Source organism: Sebastes umbrosus, chromosome 5, assembly GCF_015220745.1.
Source record: "Sebastes umbrosus isolate fSebUmb1 chromosome 5, fSebUmb1.pri, whole genome shotgun sequence".
Taxonomy (NCBI): Eukaryota; Metazoa; Chordata; class Actinopteri; order Perciformes; family Sebastidae; genus Sebastes; species Sebastes umbrosus.
Genome location: NC_051273.1, coordinates 23,647,466 through 23,665,954, shown reverse-complemented (window position 1 = coordinate 23,665,954; position 18,489 = coordinate 23,647,466). Strand labels below are relative to the sequence as shown.

Sequence of the window (18,489 nt, the reverse complement as noted above, 5' to 3'; positions counted from 1 at the left end):
TCGAATGCAAAAGGTCTTTGCATCTTCTCAGGTTGTGAAAAAGCCTTTTGTTGATGAACAAAGAGTTGTGTTATAAGGCCGATGACAGACTGCCAGGCCTGTTGAACTGCCCTTGCACGCCTGTTTGTTTCTGGACCACTAACAATGATTCTCCTTCTTCTGGGCTCACACATGCATACCAAAACACACTCGCTTCCCCAAATTATCATTCATTCTAATACTCATGCACACATTACCACACACTCACACAACTTTGAGGGCCCATTCATAAGAGCTGAGGGTATCACATATTTAACCCAGACGCCCAGCATCAGTTCAACTCAGGCAGGCTCTTGTTACAAGACAGACTGACTTAAGATGGATTAGTCGCCAATATTTTTCAGGGCAAAGTAGGGCTGCAACTAACTATGATTTTCATTGTTGATTAATCTGTTGATTATTTTCTCGATTAATCGATTAATTGTTTGGTCTATAAAATGTCAGAAAATGGTGAAAAATGTCGATCAGTCTCAATCAGTGCGGTATTATGAGTAGGGGTGCAACTAACAATTATTATCATTGAGGATTAATCTGTAGATTATTATTTTTTGATTAATTGATTAGTTGTTTGGTTTATAAAACATCAGAAAATGGTGAAAATGTTTCCCAAACCCCAAGATGACATCCTCAAATGTCTTGTTTTGTCCACAACTCAAAGATATTCAGTTTACTGTCATAGATGAGTAAAGAAACCAGAAAATATTCCCATTTATATAGCTGTAACCAGAGGCCTCCTACTTTTCACCAGGGGTTAGTAGGTCACTAAAGTGCGTGACCCCACTCCTACCACTATCCTCTTGGTGTTCTGCTAGCTCACAACATTTCACCACGAGCAGTGAGTCTAATAATACTGCTCACCATCCCACAACCGGCACCACAACAAGATGAACCAGCAACGTTAACCACACTGAATATCCATCCTTCCATTTTCTGAGGCTTATCCTGGACCAGGTCGCTGTGGCAGCAGGCTAAGCAAGGTAGTCCCAAGCCAGATGAGATATATAATCTTTCCAGCATGTTCTGGACTCTTCTCCTACCAGTTGGATGTGCGCTGGGAAACCTCCAAAGGAAGGCGCCCAGGAGGCATCCTGATCAGATGCCTGAACCAACTCAACTGGCTCCTTACGATGTGAAGGAGCTGTGGCTAAACTCTGAGCTCCCTTCGGATATGTGAGCTCCTCACGCGAGCTCTCATTCCGGTGATGTAAGGACTAGATGGCTCGTAACAACGGCCCAAGTACTCGATACTCCCGGGGGGACACCTTCCACAAAACACTTGTAGACAGGGTGGGTAAACTCCCATGATCCCTCTAGTAACCTTGGAAGGTTTAAGAGCTGGTCCACTGTTCCGCAACCGGGATGAAATCCGCATTGCTCCAACTGGATCTGAGGTTTGACAATCAGCCTCCTTTCCAGCTAACCTGACTCGCCAGATGGTTTGTTACACAGAACCATCCGAGAAGCCGTCATTGGAAACTTTTTGGAAAAGGGGCCGTCACTTTCAAAAAAATACTTGGCAGGTGATTGGATGAACCACCTGTCAATATAAAACAAATGAAGAAGAAAACATCACGAGAATCCAGCTGCCGTGCAAGGTAACTTTCCAGCACCCTGGCATAAGCTTTCCCAGGGAGGTTGAGGGTTGTGTCTAGAGGGGAACCTGCAAACTGCGAAATCTGATATGAGATCTGCAAAAACTTGCAAAAACTCTTGCGAGACTCGCTGCCCGAAGACCTATCCTAACCTTAACTATTCAAAATCAATGCCTAACCTTAACCCTCTTATGAGAGTTTCCACAGTTTTGTGGTTCCTTTCTAGACACTACCGAGGTTGAGCACAGTGTGATACCCTGATAATTAAAGCACACACTCTGGTCACCCTTTTTAAAAATGGGAAACACCATCCCGGTCTGCCGTCCTGCAGGCACAGTCCCCGACCTCCACGTGACATTGAAAATGCTTGTTAGCCAAGACAGCCCAATAACATCCAGAGCTTTCAGCATCTCAGGGCAAACAACCATAAAGTGAATATTTAATCTATTTCTGTTTAGAAACAACTAGAAAATAGCTTGTAGGCGGTGTTGTTGGAATCAAACATTTGTGTTCTTTATTACAATAGTGTTATTAATGCAGTTTATATAAAGCCGAGCTTAATGTGACTGATGCACTGATTTCTAAACATGTAAAAAGGCATAAAACTTGAACACACCTTGTGATGCGTGGAGTCCTGCTCCTGTTCCTGCTTCTGGCCCTCAGGGGTTTTGTCCCCCGCAGACTGACCAGGGCCAGACGAGCTCTGCTCTGAACAATACACATCTTGACTGGGGTACCTGAAACACAGACAGGGAAAACATCATTAAAACCTGCATCAACTTGTTGCTATTTCCACATCATGGTATGGGTTTAAAACAGAGATTAGAAGTTCAACAGCACAGTATGCTGTAGGTAAAGGATGCCTTTGAATTAAAAGAATGCTGAGGCTGTTTTACATCACATCCTTCACAGTGAGAGCACTTCCTTCCCTCGGGGAAGAGCTGACACAAGCACATCAGGCAATCAAAATACTGGCAGCTGAATGTGCATGAGGAAAAACAGAGACACACAAAGGGAGAGAGATAAACCCAAAGGACAGACGGTCTACAAGGAGAGAGGCAGAGAGCAAGACAAACGCAGAAAGTGAATAATAAGGTATAAATAACCGGTGTAAACAAAATTCCAATTGTTATTTTTGTATACTTGAAAGCTGCTCAAGGCAAACTGCATTCTTTGAATCAGTCTTTTCTACCTCCTCCTCCTCCTCCTCCTCCTCCTCGTTGTTCCTCCCTCTTGTTATTTTCTGCCCGTAAGGCAGTGATACTCAACTTGTGGCCCGCAGACCTTTTTCTAATTCTAACTCTAACAGAGTGCATAAAAGCATCAAAATAGGGCTTGTTTATCAAAAACTAGAATTACCGCCTCACGGTCGTCTGCCTCCACCAACCAGTCAAGTTGCAGTTTAAATCCACGTCTGTCTAAAATGAAATCACTTCATCATTTTATCCTGTTAGACATTTGTGTGAAATTGTCATAATTAGCATATGAATTCTTAGGTTATGGCCAAAAATGTGTTTTGTGAGGTCACAGTGACTTTTGACCACCTAAATTTAATCAGTTGATCTCTGAGTCAAAGTGGATTTTTGTGCCAAATTCCCTCCAGGCATAGCTGAGACATTTCATTCAAAAGAATGGTACAGAATGGACGGCTGTACCGACGTACGTATGTACGGAAGAACAACTTGAAAACATAATGCCTCCTGCCGCAACTATCGCTGGTGAAGAGGCATGAAAAATGCCAGGGGAGGATCCCCCAGACCCCCCAACAGAGGTCTGGGCTAAGCCCCGAATGTCTATATTAACTGGCCCCTGATCTATTGTCATTTAGCAAAAGTGGTCCCTCAGGCAAAGCCTAAGGCTTAGCAGGGCCCAGGTTATTGTCTCCAAGTCAGCTGTGTGTGCATGTGTGCAACCTTTACAAGTTTCATTTTAACCTCTATATTTCTGCACACCTAGCGCAGCAACCATTAATGTGCAGTTAAGAATCTGGCAGCAAAACATAGCTGCTCTTTACCTGCACTACAGTGTGCTCAAGGCCAACAGGGCCGACAGGAAGAGAGACTAAGACTGCATTCACACCAAATCAGGCATTGCGGCGAAAACGCCTGTCCTCACAAATTTATTCAAATGTGGGTAGTGCGTTCAAGCGTTAGCCGGGACCACAGGGGATGCTGGAAAAGAGGAAAATGCTGAAACAAAAAAGTTGAAACAAAATCAACTATTGGAGAAACGCAACCCGATTAAAACCGTTGATCCAGAGCTTTACAACCCAGCCAAGAGGAAACAAAGACATTAAACATTGTGCCATCGCTTGGCATTAAAAGGGCCATTAATAAGTGGCGTTCCCACACTGCCAAACAACCCTGCGCTAATTGCAACATTTGGTGTGCATGCGACCTAACAAACTGACCTTCGTCATCTCTGTCAGACAATGGGGCTACTGTAAAAGCATGCACATCTTTTCAATACGGGACTGCTGATGTTATATACACGTTAGCGTGGTCCAGAGTACAAAATAAACAGGAATAGAAAGGATAAGAAGCTAAAAGAAACAAGCAGAGGAGAGACGGCTGGTTAGCTTATCAGTGGAGATGAAATGAAGTGAGGAATGTAGCAGGAGGTCTGTCTAAACATGTTACCTCTGCTATGACGCTGACAGGGTTTTCCCAAAACTCACCCACAAACAACATCTACACTTAACTTCTGTGAACTTGAATAGGTCAGTCAGAATGTTTTAGAGCCAACACATTAAATTACTTTATCAGTGTTAAAGACCTCTGGAACACCCATTGTGGGGAACCAGAGGCACTGGCATGTGTATTGTACATTTGTTTAAACCTGAAGGCATGTATACATTATGGAAATACTAATGCAAAAAGCCAACTCTGAAGCATGACAACACTTTGCATGACAAGAGAGAGCACAAAGACACGGAGCTCAAACGGCATGCGATTGTGAAACTGGAGCAGTTCCCCTTGAACGGTCAAATATCAATGTCAGGACTGAGCGGGGACACATGGACAGTCATGTTAGCGCCCTGTCAGCCTGGCCTTCAGGAGAAGGGAGAAGATGAGCGCACATACTCAACAATCACACAGAGACAACCATCTGTGCTAGTCAGTGTCCTGTCACTCACAGAGCCTCTCCATCTGGATTCTGTTCATTAACATCGGAGCTGATTGAACGACGAGATAAAAGATGACAAGAACATCCAGTTGCGACTTTAATTGTAAGAGGATCTTGTGAAAGCTGTGCTTGTATACCTGATGTGATTTATGAGCAAATGACAGCTCAGTAAGATAAGGTGTTAATACAAACACTGAAGCTACTTCTACTCAAGTCGACATGACAGTTACCAAATTTATTTCAGTTGCAAGAGTTTTGACGAGAGCTGCAACGATTAAATCGATTAGTTGTCAACTATTAAATATGGCTGAATGATTTTGAAAAAATATCTAATTGCTATTTATTTTAATTAATTTTATTAAAGGGAATGATACTTTTACATTATTATTCTCATTTTCATATTAAAATGATTATACTGTGATTTTTGCAAGGATCTGTACCAAACAAAGACGTTTTTCTGAAATCTGTAGACTATGATGTGTAGGCCGGGACATCTCTGCAGCACCACAATATTTTATTTAAAATGGTATTTTGTGTAATTGGTATTTAATTGTGCAGCCCTACTATTAAATTAATCGCCAACTATTTTGATAATCAATTAATCCATTTATTTTCTTTAATTTTTAAAGAAAATAAAGTTCTCTGATTCCAGCTTCTTAGATATGAATATTTTCTGGTTTCTTTACTCTTCTATGACAGTAAACTGAATGTCTTTGAGTTGTGGACAAAACAAGATATTTGAGGACGTCATCTTTGGCTTTTCTGACATTTTATGGACCAAACAACTAATCGATTAATCGAGGAAATAATCTACAGATTAATCAACAATGAAAATAGTTATTAGTTGCAGTCCTAGTTTTGACAAAAAAATTCCCTGTCCTCTGGCTAGAGAATCTGATGTCTGCCTTCTCCATGATTGATTTATCTCTGTCTGACTGTTAAACATACTGTAGGTGTAAAATGTCTTATGAGGGACAGCTGACTCCGACACCAGGACATGACATTTACGTTGTTGTTATGGACCCCAGCTGATGAACTTTGCGTTCCTATATGTGTTAGTACCTAATACCTGTTCCTAAAAAGGGCAAAGGAAGGTCTACAAAGCTAGTGAGGGAAACCTAAGGAGTGTACAGACGTAAAGAAATATGCAGTAAAGATAAACCACATGCTAATATAGGCTTCAGGCTAAACTTAGATCCATAGCTTTAAACTATGTTGTGCTGCGTTTCAAATGTCTCCTGCATCCCCCCTTCCACCCTCAACCACTAAAACACCCACGGATGTGCAGCGAAGACATGTCCCACATGACTTGCTGAAGACGACACAAACAAATTATGCAACACAGACTGCAGTAAAAGTAAAATAGCCATCAAATGACATAGTTGCATGTTATCCCTGCACAACAAAAATAATGATTAATGTCTATATTTGGGAATTAGGTTACCACAAACTGAAATAGTTTTTTAAAAAGGTCTATAAAACTGTAACTTTTTTATCTAGTAACTGACTGTTGACTATCAGGGTGGACTAAAACAAGAGATAAAGCCCTTTAATTATGCGTTCAGTCAAGTCAGAGCTACTCGATACCCCCCGACAAGCAAATTGATGCCAGACAACACACCCAGAGATCATAACAGCCTACAACGTGTGGTACAGAAGGACATTGCTATATAAGAAAACCCATTTAGACTTGCTGGAGGAACTAGGATGAAAGCTTTCCTTCCAATCCCTCTAGCACAACACAGTATTTCAACACTTCAACCCCGTGTGGTCTGTAAAACCTTTGAAAGTTATTCAGAAATTATTCATGAATTGGCCTTCCTGTACACGTATATATATATGTATATCCATCCCAAGAAGTTGGGAAAGAGTTTAAACGAAGCGGTACAGAGACAGCCCAAGAAAACTCCAGGTCAATGCTGAAAAAAGGAGAGTAAAGGGATGTATGATTAGGATCGCAGGACGATCTGCAGACATTCTGTAACGCTACATTTCTACCAGATCCGGCAAGGACGCAAACAAGAAACAACACGGCAGGTCAAAACAATCCACCAAAATCTATTCTCAAAACATCTGATTCGAGAAATACGCTATGCCACTCCTGAATCTCAATTCATTTTAGAACTATATCGCCTAGTTTGACAGCTTAGTCCAAGTTTCATGAGCCAGGCCCGTCGCATTGGACGGGCTCATCTGCATAAAGTTGAGATTTTTCAGCTTTATACAAATACAGACTGTCTCCAACTCTCCTCAACACTCCCACCATCACCCACTGGAGATTGCTTCTCCTGCTTTCCATAGGAAACAAAAAGCATTGAGGTGCCCTGGTACCGGTTCTGGTAGAAATGCGCCTTGAGTCTATCCACTAAGAATTTAATAAATAAATCTGTTTGTGTTTTGTAATTGTGGTTATAGGGCAATGCAGTCAGAATCCTTGACCTGCATGTCACTATTCATACACTAAAAAAACGCTTACTGTATCCCGACTGAGTAACTCAATAATTGGCAGATCATTTTTTTTAGTTTGAACTGTATTTGTTCCACACACACAAGATCCTACATGCTAGTTTTCTTCCCTATTTAGTCAGAACTTTACAGCTGTAAGATGCTTACAAGAAAGAATCATTAGTGTGGATCTCTGTTGAATATTTGTATGATCGGTTTACTCCAAAGACCTTCAGAATATCTCTACTGACGTCTTTGCACAGGATGCCACAAAGCCATGGTTAGAATTGCTTTACATATTTTCCAAAAGCCTCACATTATCTGGTATGGTCTGAAAACTTTGCCAAGTGGTGATATGCTTATGTATCAAGGCCTCTTTGTTCTTGCATATTCTCCGAAACAAACTGTGGCTGTTTCACAGTGTAGTTTCACAGCCTAGTTTCAGATAAGGACCTGTGAGGCTTCACTTTAACAGCCACTTAACTGTGCAAATAATTCACTAAAATCCCTTCTTAAATGTGTATTTACAGTTAGTTAAAATTGACTTAATAGAATTATTTTGTTATCAACCTTGCTATCAGTTTTAAAAAGGTCTTCAATCACCCAGATAAGACAATTTACTTGTGTAAATACATTGCATACCACAGTGCAGGTTTAACACATCACAGAGTAAACAATCCTGTATAAACTTCCGTGATGAATAAATGCAAATATCACTGACTTCCGTGATGTGACTCAGTGAACCAATGTTTAACTGGAACCTGCCAAGTCATCGGGGTGTTATCTAAATAATAAGAATTCAAATACAGAGAATAAAACATGTGGTGCAATTCAAGACCACAAATGCTCTGTATTTACTGAGCTACAAGCCCGAACTGTGAAACAAGTCTGAATGACGCCGTTCCGCCTCCGCTCAGCGTCATCTCCAAGAGTGAATAGAAAGACCTGAGTGTTGACATTCCTTCTGCACATGTCAAAAAGGAAAGCAGATGAAAAGAGAAGGAAAAAAGGTGAAGAAGGGGGCTGCTTTGGGAGCATGCCGTGACCTACTTTTTAATTCAGATGGTTATGCAACAGTGGGAGGGGGATGGTATGACCCACAAATGCAGACACCACAGAAAAAATACATGTTAAAGTGAGGCTGTACATTACATATGAGTAGTGGGTCAATGCCAAGCTCATGAAGGAAGAGCCTGAGGCAAGACTAATGAGTCAACATCATGCAAATACACTCCTCCTCATTCTCTCAATTCCCGTTTCCTGTACCACTTCAGAAGCACCTGGGGGATTTAAAGAAGTCTTTCAGGCTTTCTCTCACGCTCTTCTCTGGCTACAACCGGCTCTATCATTTTGTAATATTCATACAAGTGCTGCATATATTCAGCTTGTTTGCCACCCGTTACGGGAACATGAGAGTGCACAGAGCAGCACCTCTAGGGGCGCTTTCACAAGCCAACATTTAGTCTGTTTTAATCAAACTCTGGTGCGGTTCGTTCTGGCAGTTGTGAACGCAGTAATCGTACTCTGGTGCGGCCCAAGACAACCATCCGAGACCACCTCTCGTCTTGGACCAAAACGAAATCTGTCTGTGCGGGCATTTGTTGAAATGGACACAGGTAAATGACGGACCTGGACTTCTGCAGAAGTCAGATGTTTGCTTGACATCTGGGCCGAAGAGAATATATACATAAGTGAAGTCCACAAACATAGTGACGTTTATAAGAGAAGAGGATGCGCAGAGTAGGTTGGTGCCGAGTCAAAGTGAAAACACTTCAAAGTCTGCAATTCCAGACCAGTGGCAGTTCTTGAGACGAAAAAGATAAATTCACTCCTTCGTATACATCCCTCTGCAAATATCTTTTTTTATTTGGTCCGCTTTCATTTGTGCACTGTGAAACCGAACCAGACTAAATAGAAAAAAAACCAAAAGGAACAATTTCACTCTGATTCAGACTAGCCAAATAGACTATGGCTTGTGAAAGCGCCCTACAGGTCTGATGGACTCGTCCAAAAACAGCTTTATACCTTTTATACCACCATACTGCCTTTCGATGCACAATTATACAATTAAAAGCAACATGCACAGATGCACACAGACACTACTGGCTACATAACTTCCTGCTGGTTCCCGAAAGGCCAAATCCCCCCGATATTTCCTGTTGGCTTTAGGACCATTCAGAACCAGGAGACGTGGTATAAATCCACCGTACTGTACCAACCGACTGGGAATGACACAGAGCAGACAAAACTGCAAAGACAACAGGCTGAGGATAGATTCATCTGCCAGCAGAGAGTCAAATATTATCACCAGCTGCATGGCATGCAATCTGTGCTCTGATCTCATCTCAGGCAGCCGGGCGACAAAAAGTTTTCAGAGGCGTCAAACATGTGTGAACTTGTGTGTGTGTTGATCGGCTCCATATAGCCTAGGGTGAACAGATGAGAATGGGTGAAATTCTGGACAGGAGAGTTAGGGGTGGGGGCGGTCACATGGCCTCCAGCACATTACATTTAGTCTCAGTGAACAGTTGTAATAATAATAGTTATATTATTTCCTGCATACTTTGCAAAATATTTTTGTTTTGATCTCGTAAGGCAGCAATGACCCATGGGTATTTCCCTCCCCACTCCTTCCGCTATCTGCAGTAATGTTTTTGCTCTTTGGCTGGATGTTCACCAGATCCTAGGACAGCAGGCTCCATGTCAGCGATGAATGGCTTCATTTCCCTCCGCAAATGTTTTAAATGTGAATATTTTCTGGTTTCTTTTCTCCTCTATGAAAGTAAACTGAATATCTTTTGAGTTGTGGACAAAACAAGACATTTGAGGACGTCATCTTGGGCTTTTGCAAAACACTGATCGACATTGTTTTGCCATTTTCTGACATTTTATAGACCAAATAACTAATCGATTAATCGAGAAAATAATCGACGGATTAATCAACAATGAAAATAATCGTTAGTTGCAGCCCTAGTCGCAGCTATGTGTAGTTGTTTATCAATACGCGGCACTCCTATACACAGCTAAAAAAACTACAACAGCCATAATTCATGAGGTTACGGACGTAACAGTGCCCATCTGTGAGCAACACCACAATAATGTTTCATAACCATCCGTATTTAATGTTTTATTAGGATATAACTAATCAAAACTCTGGTTTTGTCTAATTTTCGGGACAAATTTGGAAACTCATAATTCGGGACTGTCCCAAATTTTTCGGGACGTCTCGTCACCCTACCATAGCCTTGGGTCTTGCTATCTCTCTCCATCATCAAGTATTCTTCCCTTTGACTCTTTACTGTTTGATTAGTTTAGATCAAGAGAGCTTTGTCACTCACCTTTCTCCTAACATGACACAGCAACACACAACATATATATAACCTGGGCCAGGACAGATTAGTTGCTGTCTTTCTCTCTCCTGGCCTACATCTCAGACCAGCTTCTCACACACACACACATAGCCTTTACCTAACTGACAGCACGTGATGGACACTAAGTCCTTACCCTCCTTAATTGTCTTAAATGAAATAACTTAAACTGTGTCACTGTGTCAAGACAAGTGCTGTGACAAAACACAGAGAGGAGATAGATAAATAAAAGTGTATAAGAAGAGGGAGAAGACAAATTGGTTGACAAAAGTACTGAAGTCACTGGGTTCACGTTATGAATTAAACAGGAATGTGAATAGTGAGTGTGTCTTCTGTCTTTCAAAAGGCGGAGAGTCTTGTGATGTTTTTCACTGATGTTCAGATTGTTCTTGATTTACGATGTGTGGTGCGGGGAGATGGGTTAACGCGAGAGAGGCTCATGGTGAACAGCGTGATGATGTAGTGAGTTAATTCAGGTTTCGATACCAAAGCCTAATCACATGCTTGCAATAAAAGACCAAATAAATCCAGCTGTTTTCTCACAGAGCAACATCTTTGAGAAGAAATCTTTCAAGCAGATAGAGTCCATATTCACCCAACACACTAGTATTTACCTCCACAGAGCTGAGACAGAGAGGAAGATAGGGAGGAAAAACAGCTCAGGAGAGAGCATCCAGAGTCCACGTGGGCAGAGGTGGATTGTGGGACAGGGAGGTGAGCCAGCCAGGCTCCCCAGTAAATGTAGGCCAGCGCATCTGCCCGGCAGACAAAAACATGACGTCACTGTTTCAAGGAAAAGTGGGGGCAGAGCCGAATAGCCCACTAAAGGACGGAGTGTGTTGTGATGTGTGTAAGTTTGCGTGTGTGCGTCCTACTTTTCCTCCATATGGAAGCATGGAATAATGTAGAGCAGCAGTTTGTTCTAAAGCCTGCTGATCCTCCATAATCCTCCACTGGTGCATCCTTGATGCAGCCAGGACATGGTGGCTGGACTGGTGGACAGCTCTCTAATGGCACTTTCACAAGCCATAGTCCGTTTGGCTAGTACGAAGTGAAAATGTATACTTTCGGTTCATTTTCTATTTAGTCTGGTTCGGTTTCACAGTGCACAAATTAAAGCAGATCAAATAAAAGAATAAATTAGCTGAGGAGCGAGTATGAAGGAGCGGATTTATCGTCTTCATCTCAAGAGCTACCACTTCTAAGCAGGGAATCAGACTTTGATATATCGACACTGATTGATGTACGCATCCCTTATCTCAAATTACATTATAAACGTCTTTATTCATCATATTCTGTACGTTCTCTTCGGCCCAGATGTCAAGCAAACATCAGACTTCTGCAAAAGTCCATGTCAGTCTTCTCCAACTCAGGTTAACCTGTTGTTTACCTGTGTCCATCTCAACAAAATGCCCACACAGGCAGCCTGCGTATTGGTTCGCTTGGAAAGAGACTGCTTGTGAGAGGTGGTCTCAGACTGGTTATTTTGGTCCCAACCAGAGTAAAAATACTGCGCCCACAACTGCCCAAACGAACCGCACCAGAATTCGATTAAAACAGACTAAATGTTGGCTTGTAAAAGCGCCCTAACTCACACACACACAAACACAAACACAAACGTTTCTTAAGTTCAGCTCAGTTCTTATGTAAACTGGCAAAGCCAGCCCGACCGGGGCATGACAAGATATTCTTTGGAACAGCGAAGGCTCTGACTTCTGCCCGAAATTTAAATGGTTCCATTAGACAAGGAAATTCAAAACACAGATTCAGAAATGAACAGTCAATACCAGATGTTCTGCTGGCCGCTGCAAATTCCTCATGCTTTTTGTACATCTGAACACTTTCCCCGTCCATTCACAATAACTATTTTGGACTAACCAACCAATTATTTATCAGTAATCAAATGCATCTTTAATATACTTAGACAGCTGCATGCCCTTTAGCTATTGGCTAGCTAACAAATCAATACCACAGAGAAGCAGCAGAGAGTTTTGAGAAGCTCCACTGACCGAAATTTCCCCAACAGTGGGGTCAAGGGAAAGATCTGAGGAGATGAATGTTTCCTACTTTGCTGCTGGAGACACATTAGCCCCATTAGCATCGCTCTATTTGTTAATCTTCTTCTGCATGGAGTGACCAAAGGCTCTAAGTGGTGAATGGGGTTGGAGTGGCAGACTGGCGGGTTCTGACTTGCTGTATTCGAAGAATAGACGCTCAGATGCCATATTCTTTATCCCTTCCAAAGAATTATGACCCCAGGCCTGTTCCTGGCACCAGGATCTGGGTCTCTAGAGCATCTAAGAGCAGGAAACCAACTGGCCCAAAACTCTCAGTGTGACGCTTTATTTGGTCTGACTTTTAGCCTTAGGAGTAAAAGCATCACTGTACTGTATCAGTAGCTGCAACCTTTGATCATGTAGACAAATTATGTATGTTACTTGTCTCTTTTATGTGAAATTTCTTATTTTGTTTTTAACTTTCTGCTTATTGGTGCTTTTATGTGAAACTTGTATGCTGCCATCTTGGCCAGGACTCCCTTGGAAAAGAGATTTAAAATCTCAATGGGACTATCCTGGTAAAATAAAAAAATTAACTAAATAAAATGAAGGCACAGAAATTAACAGTCACTTCCCGTTCACTACCATTCTATGCGAGCGAAAGGACAAAAAGAACATTCACTTTCGGTTGCAAAGCAAATTTGAATCTTGGCATGGAGTTCAACTTTGGTGAACTTTCAGTTTGAATACTGTGAAGTCCAATCACCTGCATTTGCTCGTGTGACCGTTCCTTAAACCTCTCTCTCAGGAGATAAACATGAATCCACAGAACCCAGAAAGTGCAGAAATATGAACATATGAACAATCTTTGAAACAAAACTGTGCCAACAAATCAGAAAAAAAGTTTGTTGACAATTTGGCATAAGACTGGAACTTTAGTTAAAAAGAAAAAAATTAAATCTATGATCAAAATAAATAGCTCCTAAAACTCAAATTGCAGGTTTAGTCATAAATAGCTAGATATGGTCATGATTTTTACATGTACCTAAACTCATTTCCAGATATGAAACCAGTAGATCCAGATCCATCAGGCAGGCTTTTAAAAAGCAACATGTACCGAAATCCTTGGTGTTTGAATTTGTAAATTATTTAACTAAATCTGTATTTTTTTAAATACATACTCAAAAATGAACATCAACACTGACAGATATTGAAAGAAAACATTATATATTAAATCAAATCATATGAGTTTCATACAGGGGGTCTGTCTGAAATAACCGCAGGTAACAGTATACAAGCTTCAAATATCAATCCACCACCTGCATTTAAGGAATGAATAAGTTTAATCGGGAGATACTAGGTTGGCGTGGCTTAATAAAGCTCTGTTCTAGCAATGGAACATCAAAGTGCCTACAAACTGATGACAGTTGAGTTCAAAGGAGAACTTGATTGGTGGCTTTCGTATTATTCCTGTTGAGATGCCAGACTAATGAACACGATGGCACCAGCCCAGTAATTCCTGGCAGAACGACACCACTTCATCCTGTTTCTTCTTAAGCCAGATAATCACAGTTTGATAAAACAATTTCATCTAACATAATGAAAGGCCACATATATTCTTATATAATCCACATACTATTTGTAAAGCGTGTTTGCCTCGCTGGTCTGTAAGGATCCTTCTTTGATTACACCGGCTCTGTGACGCACGTAAATGCTTCCAAAATGTACACAGGAGCCTTTTTCTAGGATGTAGTGTGTGAATGAACAGATACACCTCTATTTGGAAGCTAGTCTGTGAAGCAGCAAATAGGCCAAGACATTTTCACCCAGAACCAAAACTGAACACTTAGAGAGCTGTGTTGTTGTCCACTAAATCATCGATGCAACAATTAAAATAATATAATATAACACAACAGCACCAAGTCAGGTGAATAAACTTGACTTGAAAATGAAAAGTGTTTGATCCATTCTTGGTGCAAAGAAAGATTTGTTTTTCTTCTATAACTGTTGGCATGTTTTTTGTTTCATGATGAAATGAGAGTATACAACGAAGTTAAGAAGACCAATATTGTGTTTAAGATAAATTTACTGGATTAAGGACTCACTGTTCAAAATCATGCCGGTGACACCGAGACTAAAATCAATTGATCCAAGCAACAGTGGGTGTTTGTGAGTTTTCAAGGCTATTGGCTTTGAACAGTAGATCTATTAGCAATGCACTAATGAATATATTCACAGAATAGATATGAAAGATGTACAGTAATTAGACAACAATACACCTAACTATAACAGCAAAGAAGCTCTATCTGTATGTATGTGTGTCCTTCGCATATCTCGAGAACCGATCCAATACCATCAATGCAAAGTGAAAACATCTATATATATATATATCATAGAGCCTTTATTTTGAAACACCCATGGCACGTCTGTGTCACCATTTCCATCCAAGCGCACCTCCTTCCAACAACAGGAGGTTTATTTATATTCTTTGTATTAAAAAGAATGGATTGTTTTTCATTTAAATGTCTGGAGGAGCCCAGTAATAAAATTAAAAGTCATATTTTAGTTGCTTTTTGTTAGTTGATATAAATGTAACTGACTGTGTTAAATGGACATACGATATCGTCTGAGTCTCAAATCAATCGCAGTCCCCTGAATTAAAGTGAATCCAAATCGTATCGTGGCAGACTTTGTGATATCTGCAAATATCGTATCGTTGTCCAAAGAATCAATATAATATTGTATTGTGATTAAACTTGTGATTTACTTCACACTTGGCGGGTGTATTGCCGGGGACCCGAGGACGTTCTGTGTCGAAGTTAGTGCAATTTGGACACGCGACATGTTCAATATCAATAAACTTTGAATAAACAAGTGAATGGCACTCTGTGCAACAGTGGGAGCGTGGCGTCAGGGCTGCAGTTCACTTTTGCTGCTTGATATACTAACATTACAAACAAACTCTTCTTCACTTCCCTGAAGTCAACAAGTGATGAGCGGTTCTCGATTAACGCTGCAAGCAGCACTACCGGGAACCGAGCAATCGGCCCACCCCGAACGGGCACACCCCAAACGGGCACGACTGCACTAGTCAAAACAATACATGAAAATTAAAACATGGTCAAATTACATCTAACAGGTATGCTGAGTTGTAAGACCAAAAGCAATCTTCTCAGGGATAATTAACATTTATGTAAGTTACTGGTTATTAAGCTCCATTAAGCAATTCTATCATCTGGCTCGACTATGGAAATCCTAGAAGAGGTGGAATTTACATCTGTTTTTATCATATCTAAAACCTACTGTATCTGTTAAATGCCTGCATATTTATCAGCAGTTAAATTAAACACACATATCTTCTCTGATACCGAGCTAGACAAAACACCCATAGTCTCAGTATGGTGGCATCAGTGAAGCTGTGACACTGTGAAGCATCGCAGCCGTCCCAGTCAGACGGGGATCAAAGAGGCTTGGGAATCCGACATCGGGAACATCGACCAGGGACAAAGGGACCGAAGGACGCAGTCATGTGATATAATGTAATGTGATAGGCAAAGCCACTTTGCCAGCGTGGGTTAGCATGGGTGGGTGTGGACACAACAATACACGTGCATTCTTAGTCAGTATGTATGCATCGTCAGGCACAGCAGGGGAACAAAAACTCATCAAACATTCACCTCAGTACACGGTGGACCTAATGTCCTACAGCTTGGTGAAACATTTACATTTACTATACAGTACGTACTACAATGCAAACAGTGGCCTCCCAACGAGCAAGGAAACACTACATTTTAAAAATAAAACCCTAGAAACTGAATGTAATACTGTGATATTTTGGTTTTGAACAATACATTATCCTCTTCTATACTCTATACTCAAATCTGAAACAATGAGTCTACTGTATAGTGCCCTTTTGATTCTGATGTCCATTACAAATCAAACTTTTTTGGCCTGCGAAATAAGATAATTGGATCTTGCATTAAGCAGGCAGCTTGAGGAAAGTAGATTTGATGGTATTGATGGGTCTTTATATGCAAAACATGCCATTATTAGCTTTAGTACACAATGTTCTTTAGCCCTGTGTGGCAACAATGGACATGGTATCTTCCTCTACAATGTCCTCACCCAGACACGGCACGCATGCACACAGTCACATACTTGCTGCATACAAGACTAAACTTGGAAAAAGAGAGAAATAGACCACCACACATAGTAAAAGCATAACATCCAGGCTGGTCGGTAGCTGCACAAGGTAAACAGTAAAGAGCAGCGAACCAGAGAGGGGGAGGGGAGGAGAAGAAACCAGAGCATTTTCATGAGAGGAAAAAATAGTGCTTCTCTCGAGAAAGGCCAGAAAAAGCAAAGAAACCCCTGATTTTAGTGTTGAACTATCAAAAACTTAGAATATGTAAAGCATCCAGCTCTCAGAAATGTCCTGAGATGCATTAAAGCAACTTGAGATAGAACTTTTTCGTGTCATAAATTGATGATTCATAACCACATGCACTGTTAATTGCTCAGTAAATATGTTTAGTGCAAAAGTTTCAAACACAAAAGAAGTGTCAACTGAATGCCCAGTTGTCAAAAAGTCAAATCAATAAACTCTCCTCCCACACAAGCAAACACACGCAATAATACTACTGTGTTCTGACGTAAGTCTCCACCTTTAAAACCTAACAGTCTCCACCCTCAGAGTACTATTCACCAACACAGTAAACAGTGGTATTTTCTTCCTAACCACTGACACAGCCTCAGGCTCCTGGCCTGCATTCAACTCTCACTGTGAGAGTGTAGGCCTGCCACCTAATCACAGGAAAACATTACGTGAGCAGCAGGATCCTGCAAAGAAGATCCTGCTGCCAGAAAATCAAAAAGTATCTTAATTGAGTCTTTTTGCAAAATGGTACCGTCATGGGGCTCATCACAGACAACTCAAACAATTCACCTCATCCTCTTTTTATTAACAAACCTACAAGAATGTAAAGTTATGACACAAACTCCACAGTGCAAAAATATGTTGATATGCAGTGAATTTTAGAGCTACAAGGTTAAAGGGGTTGTATGTAAGTTTTTACACGTATAAACATTTTTTAATCATTTTTATGGTCAAGGTGTGAACAGGTTGTATCCTATGCTCATTATCGTTATCTAGGGAAATTTTATTACAATTAGAGCTGAAACAATTAGTCGATTAATCAATTCGTTGGTCGACAGAAAAATAAATGGTAACTACTGTATTTTGATAATGGATTAATCGTAATTTTTCAAACAGAAATAGTGTAATAAACAATTCCAATATTCTCTGACTCAATTCTCTCAAATGAGTGGATTTCCTGCTGCTTTTTGGGAACAAAACAAGTCATTTGAAGACGTCATGTTTGGTTCTGTGGAGTTGTGATGGCCATTATTTTTACCTTTCATAGACTAAACGATTATCGATTAATTGAAAAGAAATAATCGACAGATTTATTAATAATGAAAATGATCTGTAGTTAGTTGCAGCCCTACCGCTACATGCTTACCTTAGATAGCTTTGTGAACTCATTTCTGCGGATCTACCTTAGGTGTTGGCTCACTTAGAATACTTCACATTACTCATGTTATAAAGAGTTGCCAGCATAAAGCATTAACATACTGAGATCCCTACAGCTGGAAGACAGGAAGGCCGGTAGGCAAGAGGGCTCAGTGTGCTCCATGGCCAGTGGGCAGGAACAATGGTGAGCTCTGGAGTGCCAGTCCAGCTCCAGTCCTGTCTCCTCACGTTAAACCAGAGCTGCCAGCCTGCAGAGCTAAACTCTGCTACAACAACAGAAAGATGGACTCAGTTACTGAACCTCCAGTCTCTGAGCCGACAGTCCAGGAAAGGGAAAGTTTTATCACTAAATTAACAGAGATTTACATGGTGTAATGGACCCGCTGGCG

General features: G+C 40.9%; 1 protein-coding gene across 6 annotated transcripts in view; it reads right to left on the bottom strand.

The window, feature by feature from the left end:
* suco (SUN domain containing ossification factor) overlaps positions 1-18,489 on the bottom strand; it is a 53,269-nt gene that overhangs the window by 26,732 nt on the left and 8,048 nt on the right. For all 6 annotated transcript variants that reach the window (XM_037769997.1, XM_037769998.1, XM_037770000.1 and 3 more), the window contains exon 2: positions 2,248-2,368. In XM_037769997.1, coding sequence (XP_037625925.1) covers positions 2,248-2,368 — 121 coding nt within the window. The remainder of the gene's footprint in view (positions 1-2,247; positions 2,369-18,489) is intronic.